This window comes from Spea bombifrons, chromosome 5 (assembly GCF_027358695.1).
Source record: "Spea bombifrons isolate aSpeBom1 chromosome 5, aSpeBom1.2.pri, whole genome shotgun sequence".
Lineage (NCBI taxonomy): Eukaryota > Metazoa > Chordata > Amphibia > Anura > Pelobatidae > Spea > Spea bombifrons.
This window is the reverse complement of record NC_071091.1, coordinates 70,323,626-70,346,159: the sequence shown is the minus strand read 5'-3', so window position 1 is coordinate 70,346,159 and position 22,534 is coordinate 70,323,626. Positions and strand designations below refer to the sequence as shown.

Sequence of the window (22,534 nt, the reverse complement as noted above, 5' to 3'; positions counted from 1 at the left end):
ATTGATTACCATTGTTATTTAAGGACTTCTTACTCTTATAACCCACCAATTTATTGCTTCCACTGGTGCCGCTACATTCATTATGAGTCAGAGATGCCATGCTAAGCAGCCTAACTGCTGTTTATTTCTGTGTTTGACGCCAGCTACATCTGTTCATGGCTTTTAGAAATAATCTTATGCCCAAATGAGACACTGACCATCCTGCAGTCTGTGACAGAATTACACAGTCATTGTCAGGTGTAATTCAATGACATCTGCCTTAATACGATGCGCTTTGTGGTTTCTGATACTTTATGAATATATCAAAGAACATTTTGTGTACAAAAGAGAAGACAAAAAATGGAGGGTCATAAAGAGACATCACAGTATGACAAAGATCTGAAAAGTAAATTTGTTAAAGGAACAACCAAATGATAACCATTGCTTTTATATATATTTTTTTAACACTGTAATGTATGAAGCACGCCATCTTGTTTAATTCATTCTGCCGCATGGGTTCATTGAAGTAAGACTAATTGTGTTGTTTTGTCAATGTATTTGTGAAGAGGAAATCATTGTCAGCGGCATAAAACCATCATTCCCCTGACCTTTGGAGACCCGTGAAGAAAAACTACTGGGATATTGACCAGCACCCTTTCCGCATGGTCAGGCAGCATTTTTTTAACTTCATAATTGTATTTATATTTTAATAGTCAATTCTCCTAATTAAAACAGCAGGGCTGAATGTGCTCTAGTCATCGAATTACCATTTGTAGTAAGGTGTACACACGCATGTTGCCGAGATGAATGGCCTGACATACATATGATAATAACAATTACATTTAGCATCGGTTACAGTGATCAAGACAAAGTCAAATTCCCATAGGATCTGAGTACCAGAATTAGTAGAAGAAAAAAAAGATTTCAGTGGGTTTTAGCCATCATCTTGATATTTCAAGAAAGGCATTCATATGATTTTATTTTATTTTTTCATTTGAAGATTTGTTTCCCATTACTTTCTGTTATTTGCGTCTAAAACCTCTAAAATGGGATTCCAAAGATGAATCATCTGAACTGATCTGAAAATTATTTATTTTCCTCATAATGAACTTTCAATAATGAATGCCGATTCAAGTACTCACTAAGTATTTTGATATGGGTTCATGTATAGTGAGGCTGAATAAGAAATTATACAGTCCTTTTTAAAGAGAATTATAGGATTTATTCCCTAAACTCAAATTGTCCCTAGATTCTCTCTCTCTTCCCCTTGTCCCCTGAATGGACTGGATGAAGTCAGTGGGATTTAATGTCAGCAACTTCACTCAATGCTTTACCGGGCAGGAACGGGAGGAGAGAGATATCTGTGCCTCTCTTTGCACATATCTATCTGCCCGGTGCCATCAGAAGACCATGAGGATGGAGGCACGCACCTCCCGAGACAGCTGGGTCCACTTGTAGATGCAGCTCCTCTGACACCATCAGTTAATGAAGCTCATACATCCTATAACAGTAAAGCTAATGTCTCTTATGGTATTTATTTATACGTATTTATACCCTGGAAGTGATGCATTTGTTAGAACCTCTAACCATAGCATTTCAAGCATTAATTATAGTCCCGATTGATGGATGCAAGTTTCAAAGGTTACACATGTCAGTCAAAGTAAAGAACACAGGAAGCTCCAGTTTCCTGATAGGGAGTACCAGACTAAATTATAATATAGGCAGAAAAGTCGCTGCGTGGCATGCAGACCCCGCAAATGCTGTGTTAATTCATATTTCCCAGCTTGGTAACCTCTCAAGCCATAACCAGCCGTGTTATGTGTCTATAGGCAGTTCAAGGGAAATAAATCCAGACGGCAGAAAGCTAGTTATAGACTGTTCCAAAACCTCTTGGTGGCCATACACATTTTTTATTTTTTTCTCATATATCTCTGTATATTACTTCCTCCAAAATGTAAGCTTACAAGGATGGCCCTTTATCGGTTTGCCTTAGTCTATCAGTCTTATTCTATTTGAATGTATATACTTTAAGAAGCGCTGCATAAAATGATGCTAATGATGTAATTGAAGCATCATAATTTTAACTTTAAAATGATGAATTGTGAAAAAATTAAACCCTTTTTATGGTCTGGTTGTGTATTTTGAGGATTATACATTGGCAGTCAGGTAAATATTTGTGTTATGATATATTAAGTAACTAGGAGCCTGTTTAATTTTTTTAATTATTTTTTTTTTTACAACAATCCATTTTCATAACGATCCACACAAAAAAAGACTTATAGGTGTAAAAAAACCTAATTCTATTTATACTGTATCTAATTAATGTGTGTGTGTGTGTGTGTGTATATATATATGTATATATATGTATATATATATATATATATATATAATCAATCACATTGTCTCTTTGTGTAATGTGGTAAACAACAATGTGGCTTTTTTCCATTGCCAGCCCACGGAGGGTTAATATATAATTGTACCAGTTGCCGTTGTGCCATATTTTTCCGTCTCGTATCGGTAAGTGGAGAATAAATCGCATTCATCTTCTCAGAATCGTTTCAATGGTTAGTTAATTTAGAACTAGGTAATTCAATTGTTATCTATCTGTATTGGCAACAACGGTCTCCATGAAAGAATGAGGCAGTTAAAAGCTATATCTAAGAATCCGATACATTACCGGGAAGCCAAAGGTCACCGAATTAAAACCCTCAGTAGTTTTTTTGTGAGTAATTGTCCTACATCATTTTACTAATGTCTTGCTGCTAATGAAAATTAAAAACATCACGCTGTTTGATTTACTGCTTTGTTTTAATTGTCATTTTAAGTTAACAAGCATGCCAGGATTTCGAAGTGAATAGGAGCCCTCTGAGCTTTGGTCAAAAATATTGTGAGCCGCGGACTTTTTACACCTCAGGACTGCTTTCACTGAATAGCTTTTACATAGTATGTGATTAAATCTGTGTTTTTTTGACATCTTGTAACGGATTCTGTATAGGGCTGCCACCTCTAGATAATGGCAGAACAGCAGCCAAATGTTAAGGTTGGTAGGCGGTAAGTATTTGAAGTGTGCCAAGCTCCAAATCTCAATGCCCGTGCTGCCAAGATGCCTGCGATGCATGACCGTGCCCCTGTGGCCAGAAATAACAGGGCGGGGGGGGGGGTTGTGTTTCAAAAATTGAGTGCGAAATAGTGAAATATTGAAGAATGAAAAACCCTATATTTATAGAACTCGTATTCTTGAATATAAGGTGCAGCTTCTGATGAGAAGTACGTATATTATGGCCTAATGAACTGTTTAATGATAATATTAACAGTGTCATAATGGGATATAAAACCTACATAAGGAAAGGGACAAAAGATGTATTTGATCAACAAACCATGTAGGACCTTGATAAACGTTTACTCGGTATTCGAGGAATTTTTCAAATTATTTTTTATTTTTATCATTGTTTGCTCATATAGTAACGACCAGGTTTATATTTTATTGGAATTAATATGTTTGATATTCGTTTTGTGTTCGTTTTTTTTTGATCATTATTATTGAGGAAATAAACACTGTGGAAAACCGTCACGTTGTGAAAAATAGTTTCTGGTACAAGTGATCACATTTAAAAGAACGGAGTACGGTGTATCAGGAAAGCAGAGAAAAAAAAGCAATACATGGACAGACCAGAATTGTTTATACTAATACATTTGGTAATAGTAATCATAACTGTTTTTTGGCTTGTGGTACATTAAAGATTTTTCTCCTGCCGTCATATGGACTTCATAAAGTTTTGCATGTGAAAGTACTTGCACAGTATTTCCATATGCAGCAGTTGTTAAGGGCTCCCTGGGACAACAGTTTGTCCCTTTTAATTGTACCGCTTCTTTATGCTATATTATTGTGCCAGCCGTTGCCAATCAATCCATACATCAATTCCTATCGATTGCGTCAGTCTCAAATGCTTTTCTTTATTAGTTATTCACACAGTCTAGACCGTGGTTTTGTTTTTTTAAAGCCGCGTTCTGGAAACTAATTACATGAACTAAGTTTTTGCTATGTGATATTGGATACTGATTATTTGGCTGGATTTGTATCCTATGTTTGATTCTGTCTGAATTAGAGGATAACGTGGCTTCTTACGTCTGTTGCAGAGGTTGGTATATGTGACATCACTTTTAAACCCTTTGAGTTCCAGAGCGCTGCGTGTATCACGTAGAAGACATCACAATATTTTCTATTTTTCCTGATAACGGACTCGCTGATCAGTCACATTATGCTGACATATGTCTATTTGTTTACACATGTATTACGCCTCGGTGTAATTGACCCTTTGACTCCTCCGTTTGTTTTCTCCGCAGGTAGCTCTAGTGCAGTGGACAGAGAGTGTCGGACTGACTCTTGTCAGTAGAGACTTGACCTCCATGCAGCTGAAGACCCCCAGTGGACAGATTCTGACATTTTTCATTCTGCAGATCTTTCCATTTACTTCGGAGAGCAAACGCATGGGCATCATAGTGAGGGTCAGTGGTGAATTTAACAATTTTCCTGTCGCTAAATACAGCATACCTGTTTACCCATTGTACAGTGCTGTGGAATATGATCAAGCTATATATAAAACGATAAATAATAAATATAATATTCCCTCCCGGAGAAACAAGGCCCAGCCAGACGTCGGGCTTCATTCTACCCTGACTTCCCAATTCTGGTGTGCAGAAAGCCAAAGTTGTGTCCCTGTTGACTTCAGTAGGAACTAAGTGTTCACCAGGAACATTTCAGCATGTTTAGTAGCTAACGTTTCAACGTATTATAGATTCAATGTTTGTTGTGTGAGCGTTCACTTTATATACATCCTGTGACTGCAGCATCATTAAATGGGAGTGCTTTCCCTGTTTTCCTGGGGTTTTCTTTTTGAAGTAGAGCAGTCTAGAAATGGCTGATCTGTTGAAGTGTATGTTCATTCGTTATTCCAATATGTCATTTCAGGAAGAATCTTCAGGTGATATCACATTCTACATGAAAGGTGCTGATGCTGCTATGACCAGTATTGTGCAGTACAATGATTGGCTGGAAGAAGAAGTAAGAAATTCCCTGCATATTATTTTGTATATAACAATATATACAACAATATGTAATTTTGTAAATAATAATTCACATTCACAATACAGCATTTTTTGTAGCCATTCAGCAGGAACCATCAGGAAGCCACGCTTAACATTACATGTTGTGTAAATATGGCTTTCTTTAAGTGATTCCAGGGGGCAAGGACATGTGCCTGCGGCAATGGAGATTGTACCTTTTGTAGTGTCTGCTCAAGCACTTTCCTAAAAGAAACCTCCTTCTTCATATGACAATAGAGTGAAATAATTATAACCCACCAGACAGTGGAAACTCATCTAGGTATCTGTGGGTGGGCAAATCTATATGGGGGATTCTGCCGTATTCTTCCATGCATTTGCAAGGGGGCTGCATGGAAATTAAAGGGACCACTCAGCTATATGCATTAAAGTGCATATGATGGGTTGAGTGTCCCCTTAATTAGCATATTTAACTTTCATTAGCCAGAAATATGCAATAAAGAGTATGTGTAATCTATAAATAAATAGATTTGGTTTTTTTAATGCTTTACTCCTGGCTGTTAGTATGCCATGACGTGTATATCCTGCTAGTAAAGTTTCCATACTGGGTGGACAGACATCTCTGCTTTGTGTTTATTGCTTATGTCCAGTCTTTCTTGTGATGATCTTAATCTAGCACCGTATGCTGACATAATGACAATAGAGTAATCACAATGCATATGTTCATGATGGTATTGGCAATATGAGTCAATATCAGCTGCAGGGTAGTTTCACTTAATCAGGAGCATGATTAAATTAAACTCCCCGAAGACCTAACAGAATGTCATAAAAATTACTTTTAGCGATAATGATACATAATTAATTGTAAAAAAAAAAAAATCTGCTTAATTTGTTTAGCAATATGAGGTCAAATCAATAGACCTCGTGCCCGTGACATTTATTAAGCGTCTGTTTAGTTTTTTTAGACAATGGTTTATAGATGTTTATTAGGAATAATTATGAGGGTTACACGCTTATAATAATCTTCTTGACAGTTTGCAGATGGCAAAAGGTACATTCCGAGTTCACAGAAGCTTTAAATCATTAAATAGTATTACTTTAATAACTATTAAATATGTATGCCATAATTTACGCAGTTGTCCTATATAGATTTAAAATTTAATAGAAACATAAAATTTGATGTCAGATAAGAACCTTTCGGTCCATCGAGTCTGCCTTGTTTTAAATTCAGGATAGCTATAAACATTATCCCACACGGTTAGCCCTCTACTCCTTCTGATGGGGGGGATAAAGTAAAATGTCCCACCTGTACTTTGTCAAACCCCTTTAAGTATTTAAAATTTTCTATCGCATATCTCTCTTTTTCTATTCCACCAAACTAAATATTGAGATCCCGTAGTCTTTCCTGATACTTTTTTCCTCTGCAAACCATTCATAATCTTAGTCACTTTCCTCCAAGTTGTCAATATCCTTCCGGAGATGGCGTCACAATATTCTAGTTAAGACCTATGAAGCGGCAGAAGCACATCTCTCCCTCGGCAGTTAATGCATCGAACTATACATCCCAGCCAACTCTCTCTTGTCGTTGGCAGCACAGCTGCCCCCAATGCTATATTTTTTTTTTTTTTACATTCATTTTTTTCAGTAGAGGAAAAAAACATTTTAAAAAGGTTTTGTGGGAAGGTGAAATGAAATAAATCAGCATTTCTATTTTTTAATATAAGGTCTGGTAGACTTGTATGGCTTAACATATACATTCTTGGAGCCCTGTGAATCCAAAGGGGTTATACGATGCATACAGGAATATAGTAGAAAACCATGTTGATGAAAGAAATGGGTAATCACAGCTTCGGGTTAACTGTCATAGCTTTTGCACAACCAGGAATTAGCCTTCGGTGACTTGAAGTAATATAGCGGCAGAGAATCATCATTTCCACCTCTATAGGGCTCGCTTTGTAATTATTTCTTATCATAAATGTGCCCTGCGGCACTACTTAAAATACAATTTTAAAAGTTTCCCAATGTTTGTTGTTTTTAAAATGATGAATTAAAACAAAGACATTCTTTTTACCATAATGTCTGGAGGGAACTTACCTGTAACACTTGCTACATTTTAAATATGTTTTATATATAAAGATTTTTTTTATCATCATATCTGTATGAGATCTTTTTATTTTGTATTTACCAATATTTAGTCATTTTTTGAATACAAAACAATTGCTGCCAAGAATAATTGCTAGTTTGTTGCTAACATAAGTGCTGAGATGATAATGGTATTAATCTATGTATGTATTTGTATGTTACTTAGTGTGGGAACATGGCCAGGGAGGGACTTCGAACTCTAGTTGTTGCAAAGAAATCATTAACTGAAGAGCAGTATCAAGATTTTGAGGTAAGAGCACCTGCCATCTCTGGTGGCTACCCATTTTTTCCCCAAATAGCAGTGAAAAACACTGCTTGCTTACCTGGAAAACTTGGATTGGTGAAGCAAGCAATTTAGTATTTATCTGGTAGCTATTTTATTAATATTAATGTGATCAGATGATAAAAAGAATTGTATTCCTCATTTCATAGAAACATGGTTGAAAGGTTTGGATTCTCAATGCTTTTCTGGAAATGGACAAAAATATCTTTTTTTTTTCCTATTTTTCTTTTTGTTTTCTTGGCAATGTTGTATTTATATAAAACCATGCTTATTGTGCTTTTTTCCACCTTTTATTGTATGCAAGAATCGCTACAACCAAGCAAAGCTAAGCATCCATGACAGATCACTGAAAGTAGCTGCCGTGGTGGAGAGTCTAGAGAGAGAAATGGAGCTGCTTTGCCTAACTGGCGTGGAGGATCAGCTACAGGCCGACGTGAGACCAACTCTGGAACTCCTGAGAAATGCTGGAATTAAGGTACCCCATGACACTCCAGAACACAGTTACTGGAACTGAGATCATCTGAGACTAATGTAAGCTGTTAAATAAAATATATCCAAATAGAGATTATTGATGTGTACGCAATCCTTCTTTGCAGATATGGATGTTAACCGGGGATAAGCTGGAGACGGCAACATGTATAGCAAAGAGCTCTCACCTCGTGTCAAGGAACCAAGATATCCACATCTTCAGACCAGTAAGCAACTCTAAGTGTGTGACTGGTCTATGTAATCATGAGAAGCCATTGCATTAGTGCTGTCATTGGGTTATAACAACAGTCTAAAACTGAACACAGTTCCTTCTGACATTATAATTCAAATAATGAATAATTTAGAGTGGACTACTAATTACAGTATGTGGAATAATTGGCATATTTTATTTTAAAAAAAGTGAAAGGGAACCAAACCTCTTGTATTTCTAGTATCAGATCAAAAATCTTATTATTTTTCTTTTTTAGTTTATATAATTATTTCACACTGTTACATATTAGCCATTTGTGTGTTGTCTAATTCTGTTATTTCAGCCTAAACTACCGGCATACACACAGCTTTGTGGTAAACAATAGAATGGCTCAGTGTAAACCACCCATTCAGACACTCTCGAGTCTATTGTGTTTTAACTCCTTTTCTTTAATGTTTATTATAATATAATATAATATAATGTATAAAAGCAGGAAGAGCTTGGCTGGCCCTATGTAATGCATAGCTAAATCCTAATCGATAGTGAAGTGAGAGAGTTGAAACCAAAATTCTCCTGCCGTCTCTCCTATTTTAGTAAATAGACCCATCCGACTAATGAGAGTCTGTGAAGAAACAAACTTCATTAGTATTGCCATAAACGATCAGTTTAGCGTTGTGCTTGAGCAAATAATGATATATTAGTTCTTAGGTTATGGCAATGGTTAGGTTTTGGGAACAAACTACGTAAACTACGTTTTGGTGGAGCACATTTTTTAAGTTAGCTTTTTAAATATTTAGATAATTTCAGATATTTTCTACTTTCTATATAATTAGTAACAGAAGCACTGTTCAGTAGATAACTATTTTAGTATTCAAATAGTATCTATTACAGTAAAAATGCAAATGCCCTACTGAAAATAAATTGTTCTAAGTATAGGCAGGTCTGGGGGTGTATTTAAGAAATCCATGTACACCTCTAGCCTTCCTGAATTCCCTTACTGTATTGGCTTGTACTACCACCACTGATACGCAATTTTCGCTTGTTACCCCTCACTCTCCCACCCTCTACACGTTAGACATGACTTCTACCACTCGTCTTTCGCCCCAAATCATTCTTAGACTCAATTTAATCCCTTAACATGTTTGATCGGAATGGGAGAGATTCTACACTCCCTAAGCCGTGTGCGATATGTGTTGAAAAGTTGTGTTCTAGAACACAACATTCTTTCATATTTAAACTGTGTGATTTTGGTTAAATATGTTGCAAACCATATTTCCAGAAAGCCGATTTCCACCTGCATTGCTCAAACATTGCTATTTGCATTCTGCTCAGTGACTAACAAAGGTAACATGTTATTTATTGCACGAAAAATAATTACAAAGTGTCAACTAATTAAACGCATAAAATGTTTGAGGAAATGTGTAACTCTCAATAGCACACTTTAAATAATAATTATTTTTTAAGGCAATATTAAGTCATCTACCATTTTCTGTGCACTGTTAATTGTAATAATTAAAAAAAAAAAGTTTTATGCCTGGAAATAAAAATGGCCAAGTTGTTTAGATGACTTTGGCTTTCTCAGATAAGACATATGTCTGCGTCTGGTATAAATGAAGCACTTTTCCTACAGAAATAATTATTAGAATATAATTTACATGTAAATGTAGTTTGTTGTGAAGCATCAGAATAGCAGATTAGACCCCGCAGACTCGTATTTGCAATTAAATTATTAATGCTTCTGATAAAACTTCAGATCAATTTTTGTTGACCTTTTCGAAAAGTAACACCACAAATTAGGTTTTCTCCAGCAAAATCTATTTACTTTTTCTTTAATTTATAATAAGAAATGCAACGAGGACCATGTTAATTTGTTAAGGAAGAATCTCGAAATTGGAGACAGAAATACAATTATACGTTGATTACACAAATAGCAATGCACATTCCCTCTCTTATATACTTATGTGTATGTTTAGGTACATAAATCTATAGTAGACATATTCTTGATCACTAAAGAAAATGAGTAAAGAGATCCATGTTTCATGATTGGTCTATACCCGTCTTTAAAGTGAACATGGTAGAATGAGATCATGTATGTAAACGGGTGTAGAGGTGTGTAATAGTGTTACAACTAGTGGCCATTAGTATTAAGACTGCCGGTTTTACAATTTCTTCACTGGTTAGGGTTACTAGAAAACGGGTGAGCTAGTTCATGAATTAAAGCCTAATAAATGTATACTGCACAGATTATTACATTAGCTGGACAAGTAGTTTTAGTTGCGAGCTAGTTTTGTGAAACATAATTTGCTCTGTAACTTTCTGCATGGTTTTTTATCGCAGGTGAGTAACCGTGGTGAGGCTCACTTGGAACTGAACGCCTTCAGAAGAAAGCATGACTGTGCCTTGGTGATTGCTGGGGACTCTCTTGAGGTATGAATGTAGCTAGTTACAACAGATCACGTGTTGTTCATGGCCTTCAGGACCCATGATGCTCTTGCCTGAAGATTCTGAGCGATTGTATTGTAGCAGATGAAGGGTTGCAGTAGGCATCTCAGGGTATAAATTGTAAACTAGAATTGCCATACAAAATCTTTGGTCAAGTAAAGGAAGAAGAAAACACAATGTATTACTAATCAATATATATATATATATATATATATATATATATATATATTTCCAGGTACATCATTTCCCAATAATAATTCCTTTAGACAACAAACTTAGAATATATGATTGTTAGATAAAAGTGACGTAATAATTACATAGTCACTATATCTCTGTTCCTGCGAGAAATAAAATTCTCAGTTTATTATACTAAAGAATTAGCTGTTGTAGAATCGTGGCATGCTTGTTTAATGCTGTTGTTTATTTTGACATGATTAGACTGCTGAACATGGCTAAGTTGCTCATGCAATAATTGGAGGTATTATTAAATTAGAAATGTTTTTGTAAAATGGCATTAAGGGATTAGAATACATGGAAACAGTCTCTATCCAGACACCACTTCCACATCTCCTTGTGGTCCGATTAGTAATATGGCATATATTCTGTGCATAGATAGCATGGTGTGTTATGGTGGGAAGACTCTCTCCTGTGAACCTGTCTGTAAATAATTGTGCGGATTGTTATTTTTTTTTGCTGGGAAGTGCAGTAATTAGCTTGATTTCTCGCCTCCCCTAGGTGTGTTTAAAGTATTATGAGCATGAATTTGTTGAGCTTGCGTGCCAGTGCCCTGCTGTTGTGTGCTGCCGATGTTCACCAACGCAGAAGGCTCACATTGTAAAACTTCTACAACAGCACACGGGTCGACGCACATGTGCCATAGGTGAGATCATTATCAGACTGGAAAGGGTTGTGCCATGTCCTACTAATAATAATTATAATAAAATGAAGTGTCATTGTAGAAGTAAATCTTCTAAACACGTATGTTTTATAAGACCTTACTATTAAGTTAGGTTTGGCATAACAATAATATATATATATATATATATATATATATATATACACACACATATATATAGCCACATCTTTAATCTTTAATTGAAGATACATTTTACTGGACCAACATAGAAAAATAGTTGTATAAGCTTCCTAAGTTCTTAGAACTCAGAAGTCTCTCCTTCAAATGGGACAAGAACATGATTCCACCTGAGGAATAGGACTCTGAGATGCTGAAAGCTTATGACAAGGCATCAATGGTGGCCCAATAAAAGGTATCAACTATGCCAAACACAGTGCATTGTACACATGAAATGACCAGAACCGTTTGGCTCACTCTGCATGACGGCTTAGCATCGTGCTTTTCACATAAATGTGTTCTATTACTTATACTGTCTCATTTTTGCTATCCCTTATTATACCTTTGCAAAGCAGGCATCTAATTACCAATTTGTGTTGTAGGTGACGGAGGTAATGACGTGAGCATGATCCAAGCAGCTGACTGTGGCATCGGTATAGAGGGAAAGGTAACATTAACAATCCACTCACAGCATACGCAGTTGATGTTGTGTAGACTTTGTAACATGGTCAGTGAAGTCAGTGAGTTGGAACGGGGAAAACTCCCAGTTCAGTAACCAAATCCAGTTTTTTCATTCCATCAGTGGATCATTAACGGTGATTAATTTAATTTGAATGAAACAGAGTTTATTTGAGGAAGTGTACAGGCAGGAACTGTGGGCTGGGAAAGGGGACATTTCTTAGCTTTAAAAGTAATAAAACCTTTACTAAATATATGGTGTTTTATTTTCATTCATTGATAATTTACCGCTTGGGTCCATCTTCCTTAAATTAATACATAGGCTTAAAATATACTGTGTTGATAAAGTAATTATGCTTTCTATAAATAGGCTATTGCTTACGCCATTCTGTGTTCCTCTGTACGTAGATAGATGGCTTCTTGTTATTCATTGTCCTTGACAATTATTATTCATATCAATGGGGTTTTTTTTCTTTAGGAGGGGAAACAGGCTTCTCTGGCAGCTGATTTTTCCATCACCCAGTTTAAACACATCGGCAGGTTACTAATGGTACATGGACGGAACAGTTATAAAAGATCGGCAGCACTCGGTCAGTTTGTCATCCACAGGGGCCTTATTATTTCTACTATGCAGGTAATGTCATGTACACAAATAACAATAATAATACACGCTGCTCAAGAGCATAACACGTCTGTTAATTAGATGCTGTCAGTAGTATAGAAAACTGCTCTGTAGGGACTTAACAAGCAGTTACGACAGAAGAGAATGTTATTAAACAGGAAAAAATAGTGTGATTAATGAAAAAGCGCCAAATACCCTTTCATTTGATATCATTTTTTTATAGCCTTAATGTTCCATGCAATATGGCACGGTTGATGGTTTATTATGCCCAAGGTCTCAGGAAGAAATTTAAACCAGAATAAGTATGAAGGGAAATATTAACAAAAAATTAACATCTTATTCCCAGATGAGGGGCGTTATTCTCGGCTACCACCCAACATATTTTACTCTCACTACCCTGATAGGGTTCCTCCTGCCACATACACCAAGTGGCACATTGTTATACTTGCCCGGCCTCCTGTATCATATGCTCGGTGCTAATCAGATTACAGATGCTGCTTGCATCGGCAACGATACCCATTCATTATAGTGACAACATGCTTGCAGTGCAAAGAATCCTTGTTCTTTCACATAAATTAATGACATCAGCCAAAATTTTATAAAATGTGTTCTAGGCTAAAGCAATATGACATACTATGTATATTTTGTGATTTTTTTTTTACGTTTAACTGGAGTAAAAGCATTCTGCTCAAGTGCATGATCAGGTTTTGTTAGCGGCTGCCATGTTGACATATCCACCTGCGCTGTGATGATCTGGTTGGATCTGTCCAGATTTTATGTGAATGTTCCGATCCATTACAGTCTGTTACCTTCATGTTTAACGTCGGTTTTAATGTTGTTGGTAATTTTGTGTTCTCCTCTCATGTGTTGCCTCTCTATAAATAAAATAGAATTTATTGCTCGTAAGCCTCGTAACATAATTATAAATATTTCATATTGTGTAAAATATTGTTTATTTGGTGATCCGTGACCTACCGTTGATGATGTGAAAAGTATTTATTTGTCATTTCTTTTCTCTTTTTAAGGCTGTTTTCTCCTCAGTCTTCTATTTTGCATCTGTTCCTTTGTACCAGGGATTCCTAATGGTAGGGTAAGTTAAAACTAGTATTTAGTTGTTGACAACTTGGTAACAAAACTATTTTTGTTTGATTACATCAGGGCCAAGATCAGTCGGTTGCCTTTTAATTATGTCTAAAGGAAAATGTTATAATTAGTTTTCCCCCATATTATTCACGCACTAATAGTTAACATGGCAAAGGGAGGGGGGGTAAATAAATAAATAAATGTCCTTCTAAAAAACAGATATTTTCAGGCAAATGAAAGCAATTGACACTGGAGGGGTTCCATTCAGCTGTGTTATCCACGCCAGGTACATGGTTGTTTTCTCATAGACAATAATGATGAAGCGGCCAAGTAAGACATGTGAAGTTGATGGAAGGGCCGTGAAATAACAATCTAGTGTACATGTTTGTGCCGTAATTGCATCTCATCAAGATTGTTGGAGAAATGCAGTAATTCATAAATTGTAACCTACCCCTTGCCATTCCGCTACAGCCTTCTCAGCAGGGCCTCTCTGTCATGACACTTGTATTCCTGCAGTGGCTTAAATTCTTAGCGCTAGCCGGTGATCGTCAATGTTAAGGGGCTGAGAGGACTGCCGTCTGAATTTATCCATCTCTTGTATCTGGCTTAGGCATTGCCAACCAAAGTATGGTTGCTACATGCCCCCAAAAGGTCATTTTATACTAATATTCTCGTGTCCTTTGTTCCCATCAGTTCTGCAATTAGTCATTTAAATCTTTGGTGATAAAAGTGGTTTAGCTATGTAGCTGTAGATGTAGAGTCTGATTTAAGTGAATAAGCAGGTGGTCGTCTGGTTTTTCACCAATTAAATTACACGTATGTTCCCTGTTAGATCATTTCATTTTCTTTTGTATTTTTTCCTTGTAACTTACTACATGTTTATATTCTCTTTGTTCCTTTTTAAAATGTTGCTATAAAGACCTAAGCAGCTGAAATTTGTTGCCAAACCCTTGAATCTTAGCTTGAATTCTCCTAACCACAGAGAAAGCGGCCAAAATTATCCTTTATAAAAAAAATGCAGTATATCATTCTTAAAAATTGCATTTGAAATGCAATATTTTGTTTTCCGACTTTACAAGGATTTTTTTATCCCTCTAACTACAGTTTGGTTGTTTCCTTTGATTTATTGTTTTCGTGTGTCAGTACATATTGTTAAATGATTAAATAATATTTCTTTTGAAGGTATGCCACCATTTACACAATGTTTCCAGTGTTCTCCTTAGTACTAGATCAAGATGTGAAGCCGGAGACTGCTCTCCTCTACCCAGAGCTGTATAAAGACCTTACAAAGGTAGCTTGTAGTAGACAATCAGTGTCTTTCCCTTACTTAAAGTATACATCTCCAAACTACTACCCTTTTGTGGAAACTTGGTCTTGTAGAATTGAAAATAAGAGTGAGTATGAGTTTGCTGTTGACCCTCAGAGTAATTGGTATAGCTTGCACACATACATATGAGAATTTACTGCCAACATATCAAAGCGGTGCCCTTGAAATACACCCCATTATTAATAGCTTTATAGCTGTGTTGCCATCATTCCTTGGAAAGCCGTACTAGCCATATGAGTGGTTTAATAAGGTTATATTAGCCATGGTCATAAGTTGTTTTTTGGTAAACTGCTGGCTGGATGCCAACCCTAAGCAGTAATGATTTCTTATTGAACCATTTTAGAACTATTTCTTTCCATGCTATTTAAATGAAAAGTGACTGACAGAGCTGTGTATACATAATTATCCAAATAGGGATCTGTGCTGAAGAGAAAAGATTTGTGATTTTTCCAGCTGTCAAATGCTAGAAATAGCAGTAAGAAACAGATAGACCTGCATGAAAGCAATGCATGTATAATGGCAGAGAAAGAACATAGAACTTTCCAAAGGTGACATTGTGTTTGCCACCTACAATGACAAGAGAAAGTAAATGAACCCTTTGGCATGACCTGTTTTTTTATTTTGTGCATCAGTGTGATCTGATCAACATAAAAGTTACTAGGATCCACAAACAATGATAATAGTTCACGTCTTCATTGAACTCATTAAACACTTTTTAGACCGTTCCTTATTTAAGCTCAGTCATATTCCTAGGATGTCTGGTGTGAATGCCTCTCTTACGGTCATTCCACAGCATCTGTAATGGGTTAAGTTCTGTTCTCAGACAATTCCACTCCAAAAGGCAGATTTTCTCTTTTAAAAGTCATTCTGTAGTACATTTACTTCAATATTTACGGTTATTGTCCTGCTACATCACCCAGCTTTTAATGAGCGTAAGCTGGTGGGCAGCTATCATGACATTGTCCTGTATGATACCTTGATGCATGTGGATGATGGCAAGCTGTCCAGGCCCTGAGGCAGCAACACAGTCCTAAATCATGATGCTCCTTCTACCATACTTCACCATTGGGGTGATGTTTTCAAGTGGTACCCTTTTTACGCCATGCATAGTACTGCATGTTCTTCCTGAAAAACTTAGTTTCATCATTTCACAAAACGTTTTCTCATTAGCGTTGTGGGGTGTCAAGGTGCTTTTTGGCAAGCATCAGGCAAACAGCCATGTTAAATTGGAGAGCAGCAGCTTCCCCCATGGACTCCATGCCTGTTCAGTGTTTAGAGTATGGTAAACTCATGAAGAGAGATGTTAACCTGTTCCAAAGATTCCTTCAAGTATTTAGCTGTTCTTCTAGGATTCTTTTTTACCTCATTGAGCATTCTCCATTGTGCCCGTGGAGTCATTTTGGCTGGGCGCCCACTTCTAGGGAATAGCCACAGTACTAAATCGTCTACATTTATAAACAGTTTATCTAGCTGTGGGCTGATAAATATGTATGAGATTATTTTGTAACTCTTTCCAGCGTTATGCAAATCAACAAATCTTGATTGCAGGTCTAATGAAAATTATTTTTGTAAACAGTGGTTCAAATGCTTCTTGAGAATAGCAAATTCAAAATGTTTGTGTTTTTCTTTTACGTAAAAGTAACGCTAGAACACACCTCCAATCCCGTTTCATTGACTGGACTCCAGGTTTGCTGACTCCTGACACCGATGAACTTTTGTTGAAGTGATTAGCCTAGGGTTTCACATACCTTTTCCAATTCATACTGTGAATCTTTGAACAATATGTTCAATGTGGACAAGAACAATACAATAAATTGTTAAAACACATTGTGTTTGTTCATTATTGTAACATAAAGATCATATTGTGTTTTAAGACAAATGTATACATGGGTGCTGGTAATTCCAAAAGGGTCCACTTACTTTTTCTTGCCACTGTACATAATCGTTTTCAATATGTTTAGTTTAAAAAAAAGTAGCGGGGATTCTAAAGGTTTTGGCAAAGGTTGGCAAAACTGGCATTGTTGCAGCTAGCAGTTTCCTGTTTTGTAGTTCTCCTCCTTCTCCACTCCCACTCTATCAAATGCTATCTGAACCAATAAACAATAATCAGCAACTTAACAATAGGACAGAGATAACTTTAAAGAGTAGTATTCATGCAAATCCAAGAAAAGGTAGTAAGATACTTTTTACTTGTAGTATATGCATTTGATAAATATGTTTCTTATTTTATTCTGAGAACACTGTTATATTGAGTCTAAAAAAATTTAAAATGTAAATTGAATAGCATCCAATCCTACATACTTTCACTAAATTAATTTTAATCAAAGAGGTAAATATGAAAGTAGAATGTTTCTTGTTTTTTTCTCTACCATCTTACTTTCTTGTGAATAAAATTGTCTTTAATGTTAACTGTCTTTGTTCACAGGGAAGATCCTTGTCTTTTAAAACCTTCCTCATCTGGGTCTTAATCAGCATATACCAAGGTAGGGAGAGACAAACATAGCTAGACGAAAAGGATTTTTTCCTACAATTATTGTTTTTGTTCAAGGTTTGCTTCCGCCAGCTTAAACTTTTTATCAACAGTCATATATTGCTTTCTTTTTATCAGGTAAATCGATAGCCAGAGAGAACACCCAGCCAATCTGCAAAGCATTGTGGGTGACTGGTGTTTGTATCGATGCATGTCACTTAAAATCAGTGCCGTTTTTAATTAAAGCCTAATCCCGGAAAAATATTAACTTTTGCTTCTCGAATTGCATGCATTCTTTGTGTAGAAGTGAATACTCCTCATCAGATTATTAAGGCATTTTCTGGTAAAACGCAGCGTTACCCATACACATTAATTTCATGTGATATGTTTTGCAAAGGTCATGCTCGTGACCACCCAAAATCTAAGCAAACACACTCTAGCTGCTTTATATGTACTGGAGTTATATCGCATCTGTCCATCACATTGCATTTTATTATAATTTTTAAAGTTTTTTCGTGCCGAAATAAAGCATGCGTAACTTTTAGAGAATGCAATGCACATTGTATACCTAAGGAGCTCACACCCAATATAGCATTTTTCCTAGATGTAAATATATGTCCAAAAATTTTGTGTTTTAAGTTACATTATTTTCCCCAAGCAAAGTCCATCCAGACACCTCTTTGAAAACAATGCCAGGAAAATACAAATAGATGTAGGTGTATCTGCATTTAGTGCCCATAATCACGGTGAAAATGATCTACTATATCTGTGAACTAACTACTATCAATTATTACTAGAAATTTGAAAACATTATACCTGCATGTTTGGCCAACATGTGATTCTCACTTTTAATAGGTAATGTACGTATGACATTGGTTGTATGCCAGCTTGGCAGTTGGCATTAGGACACCTAGGTCAGCTACAGATGCTGTTAGTTGATTTGTGAGTTACGAGGAGCTAAAACATTTCAATTCACCAGCTTCAATATGTAAAAGTGAAGTGTTCAAAATATATGTTTAAAGAAGGGGCCAGCTGCTTAGTGGCATTGTCGAACAAACTCTCACTGTTTAAACTATACCTTCAAGAGAGCCAGCATGGTTCTTCTTGCAAAAGAAGATAGTAGGGGTTGTCTTTTCTTTATATGTATAGCTAAGGAAGGATACATTGGAAGAAGACAGCACGGTGGCTGTGGGTGCAGGAGCAGCAGACCTAACAGTGCTGCTTCCCAGGAGGTGGTGGCGGTGGTAGCGGTGGTATCCTCCAGTAATGCCAATATCCTGGGTTTTTCTGATGTGTTTAGCAGATCGGAGATGTGATGTCTGCTTTAGATATTTGCTTGCATATCAGTGATTTGAATGCAGTGCCAGTTCTGACTGTCTTGTTTTGTTTGTCTTTCAGGTGGAATTCTGATGTATGGAGCATTGCTTCTCTTTGAATCTGAATTTGTTCATGTGGTGGCCATTTCTTTCACTGCCTTGATTTTAACAGAGCTATTAATGGTTGCCCTAACCATTAGGACTTGGCATTGGCTAATGGTTGTAGCTGAATTCTTCAGCCTTGGCTGCTACGTGGCATCTCTTGCTTTTCTTAATGAATATTTTGGTAAGTGAGATATGAAGTTATTTTTTCTGTCATACATCTCAACTACACATTTTAATTTTTAATAATCTAATTCAGTAAGATGAGGAACAATCACACACAGAAGCGTGCTGTCAAATGCATACTTTAATGGACAAAATTAGCTTTTCTTTCAAAAGCAAGGACATTTCAAAGTCACTGTATCAATGTGTGTGTATGTGTGTTTTGATATTGGGAACATTCTTGTGGCTAAACACAGGGTTTTGCTCAAACAGCTGCTTTACGTGTCCACCAGTCCAGTATCTATGTCTGCTGGTGTACTTGACTCCTGTTACTTAGTAAGCAGCAGGGGGATCCGGTATGCTTCCTTTCTCTGGATTCTATCCACTCTTTCTATTTCCACGTTCTGTATATGTCCTCTGCCTTAACTGTACTGTAACTTCTTTCTGCTTCTGCTTGTTTGTCTTCCTGTCTCAGGTCTTGGTAGAGTGTCATTGGGAGCTTTCTTAGGTAGGTCTAATCTAAGTGTTCATAATTTATGCCTCTTTATCGTTCATGAAAATGCATCACATTAGCAGCCGGATCTTTGTATGTTTTATGGTCAATGGAAATTTCATCAGGGCGCAGATACCTCTTTATTGCATATTTATTTTTTGCTGCCAATATATATTAATATGCCCCCCTGCTGACAGGTATATATACCGATATATATATATATATATATATATATATATATATATATATATATTAGCTGCTGCCGATATATCAATATTTGCCACTGTTGCCAATATATATTATTTGCCCCTGCTGCCAATATATATTAATATTAGCCCCTGCTGCCAATATATATTAATATTAGCCCCTGCTGACAATATATATTACTTATTAGCCCCCTGCTGACAAGATATATATATATATATATATATATATATATATATATATATATATATATATATATATATATATAAATATTAGACCCTATGGCCAATATATTTTAAATTGAAAAAAAATTGGACCCCAGGACAGCATTTCCTTGGGCCCCGCTCCACGTTCCCTAGCATGCGATCACTTCCTCCGCTACCACACAAAAATAAAATTGCCACACTGACCGTAGATAAGGGGAAGATTGAGAGTCAGTGCAGTCTACCCACATTCAGACCCTACCATGACATTGAGAGGTCCTCTCCCCCGTAATCATCCCCAGAGTCCCTTTGTCCTCTCGTTCACTAAGCCATACCTCTATTTTACTTGCTCCCCGTAGATCAAATAAACAAAACATGTAAACAGCACTTGCATGTATAAATCAACTGAATAAGTCATAAAAACTCTGTATTTGCAGGTATACATAAATAATGTATGGAAACATAGCATTGCAGGTATAGATCAACTGGAAATCAATGTAAACTCAGCACTAAGTGTATAGATCAAATAAACACATGGAAACAGCATTGCAGGTATTGATCAAATCAATAAGACATATAAACCCTGTATGCGCAGGTATACATAAATAATGTATATTACCAAATAACAGGCATAGATCACAGATCACCCCAAAGGCCAGCCCTGGCGTCCACTTTGCCAACATAGAACCTGACCAGCACCCAAATTACACACATAGGACTTGCCATCTTTGTCCCCAAACAGCCGAGCATGAGTACACTTTGTCCCCCAAGAGCCCGCCCTGTGCCATCTTTGTCCCATAAACACGCTACCTGTGCTATCTTCGTCCCATAAACACCCTGCTTGTGCCATCTTTGCACAAATCAATTATTCATCTATGATACACACAAACACTTTTACAGTCACTCACTTTCACTCATTCACACTTTCATTCACACAATTCATCCACACATTCATTCATTCTCACTCATTTTCAATATAGTTTAATATCTATTAGTACCCTCCTTTCTCACCATCTACCCCCTCTCCCCCTTCTCACTATCTAACCCTTCCCCTTTTGTAGTTCACTCACCTTGCTGTCCTGCGGTGGGAGAGCAAGGCCTCTGTCCCGCTGCTCTGCCGCGGTTTGTGCTGCTTCACTGCTGAGCACCGGTATATGACGTCATATTCCGGTGCTCAGCATGAAATGCCGGCACTGAAGACATAGGCCTCGTGGAGGAGAGTGAGGTTGCTGAAAACCTATTCCTGGCAGCCTTCTCTCCTCCGTGTCAAACAGTGCTTCCTCACCATGACTGGACACAAAAAAATAAAATAAAAGGACGGGTCTTCAATGTAGCATGCTGTGCCTACCCACCCGCACCCCGCCGACGCCACTGATTGAATTGTAAGGGAATGGGAATGGGTAAAAGCTGCTCCCCTGCCCTGGAGAAAAGAGCAAAGTGATCTGGGGAAGCAGGTATGCTCACATCATATAGTTAGGATGTTGATATACATATACATATATATATATTTCTATATTTAAAATATGAAGTGTGTTTACATTTACATATTTAAATGAATGTCACGTTTTATTGTCTGCAGAGCTGACCTACTGAATATATTTTTTTGTTCCCGTAAACAGATGTTGCCTTTATTACAACTGTAACCTTCCTGTGGAAAGTGTCAGCAATCACCGTTGTAAGCTGTCTTCCTCTTTATATCATTAAGTACTTGAAGCGCAAATTCTCACCTCCAAGTTACTCCAAGCTTACCTCTTAGACGTAGCTTTATCCTATGGGTATTCCCGCCTGCTAGTCTAGCTGGGAAATAGCGTTAGCTCCCCTGCTGTGTTCTAGTGTACTGCAGCCTTACCAATAAGCTACTCACATGAAGGTCCACAGAGGAACAGGAACTCAAGATGAAAGGCTGTCTCTAAGAGGCTGGAAGAAGGGAACATTTTAAAACCGATAGAAGTCGGTTGAAATGAAAACAAGAATTTTAATTATCGTTTGGCTTGCTTTAATTAAATTGAGTTTTTAATGTGCAATTAGCAACTTTTTTGAAGAAGAAGAAGAATATATTTTTTTCCTCCTGTCCTGACCTGATGAAGGGAAATACCAACTAATATTAATACCGACTTGCATACTTCAGCAAACACACTGAACATTTGTGTTTCCTATGTGCTGCTATTAATTTCTGCATCAAAGCATTGCTTAACATGTGTTGCATCTAATGCGTTTAGCTGTTAATACAGTACAGTGATTCCATTATATTTTACATTTATGGTCCAATTAAAATAAACTCCTAAGTGAATTTTTATGGCATCAACAATTCCAATCCTCATACACCTCTTATTACAGGTGTCCAAATTGGGACACCTTTGTTGGTGGTATGGGGAGGGGCCAGAGATGTGGCCACCCACCCAATTAACCCAAAGAGCCACCTTGCAGCGGTCAGC

General features: G+C 36.8%; 1 protein-coding gene across 2 annotated transcripts in view; it reads left to right on the top strand.

The window, feature by feature from the left end:
• ATP9B (ATPase phospholipid transporting 9B (putative)) overlaps window positions 1-22,300 on the top strand; it is a 109,928-nt gene extending 87,628 nt beyond the window's left edge. Inside the window, exons 16-30 of one of the 2 annotated variants that reach the window (XM_053466027.1) lie at window positions 4,324-4,485; window positions 4,949-5,041; window positions 7,349-7,432; window positions 7,770-7,940; window positions 8,062-8,160; window positions 10,482-10,571; window positions 11,322-11,466; window positions 12,042-12,106; window positions 12,596-12,751; window positions 13,765-13,829; window positions 15,005-15,113; window positions 17,575-17,632; window positions 19,018-19,221; window positions 19,675-19,707; window positions 21,719-22,300. In XM_053466027.1, coding sequence (XP_053322002.1) covers window positions 4,324-4,485; window positions 4,949-5,041; window positions 7,349-7,432; window positions 7,770-7,940; window positions 8,062-8,160; window positions 10,482-10,571; window positions 11,322-11,466; window positions 12,042-12,106; window positions 12,596-12,751; window positions 13,765-13,829; window positions 15,005-15,113; window positions 17,575-17,632; window positions 19,018-19,221; window positions 19,675-19,707; window positions 21,719-21,855 — 1,671 coding nt within the window. In that variant the 3' untranslated portion in view covers window positions 21,856-22,300. The remainder of the gene's footprint in view (window positions 1-4,323; window positions 4,486-4,948; window positions 5,042-7,348; window positions 7,433-7,769; window positions 7,941-8,061; window positions 8,161-10,481; window positions 10,572-11,321; window positions 11,467-12,041; window positions 12,107-12,595; window positions 12,752-13,764; window positions 13,830-15,004; window positions 15,114-17,574; window positions 17,633-19,017; window positions 19,222-19,674; window positions 19,708-21,718) is intronic. The other variant, XM_053466028.1, reaches the window with a different exon arrangement.
• Window positions 22,301-22,534: the final 234 nt, after the last annotated feature.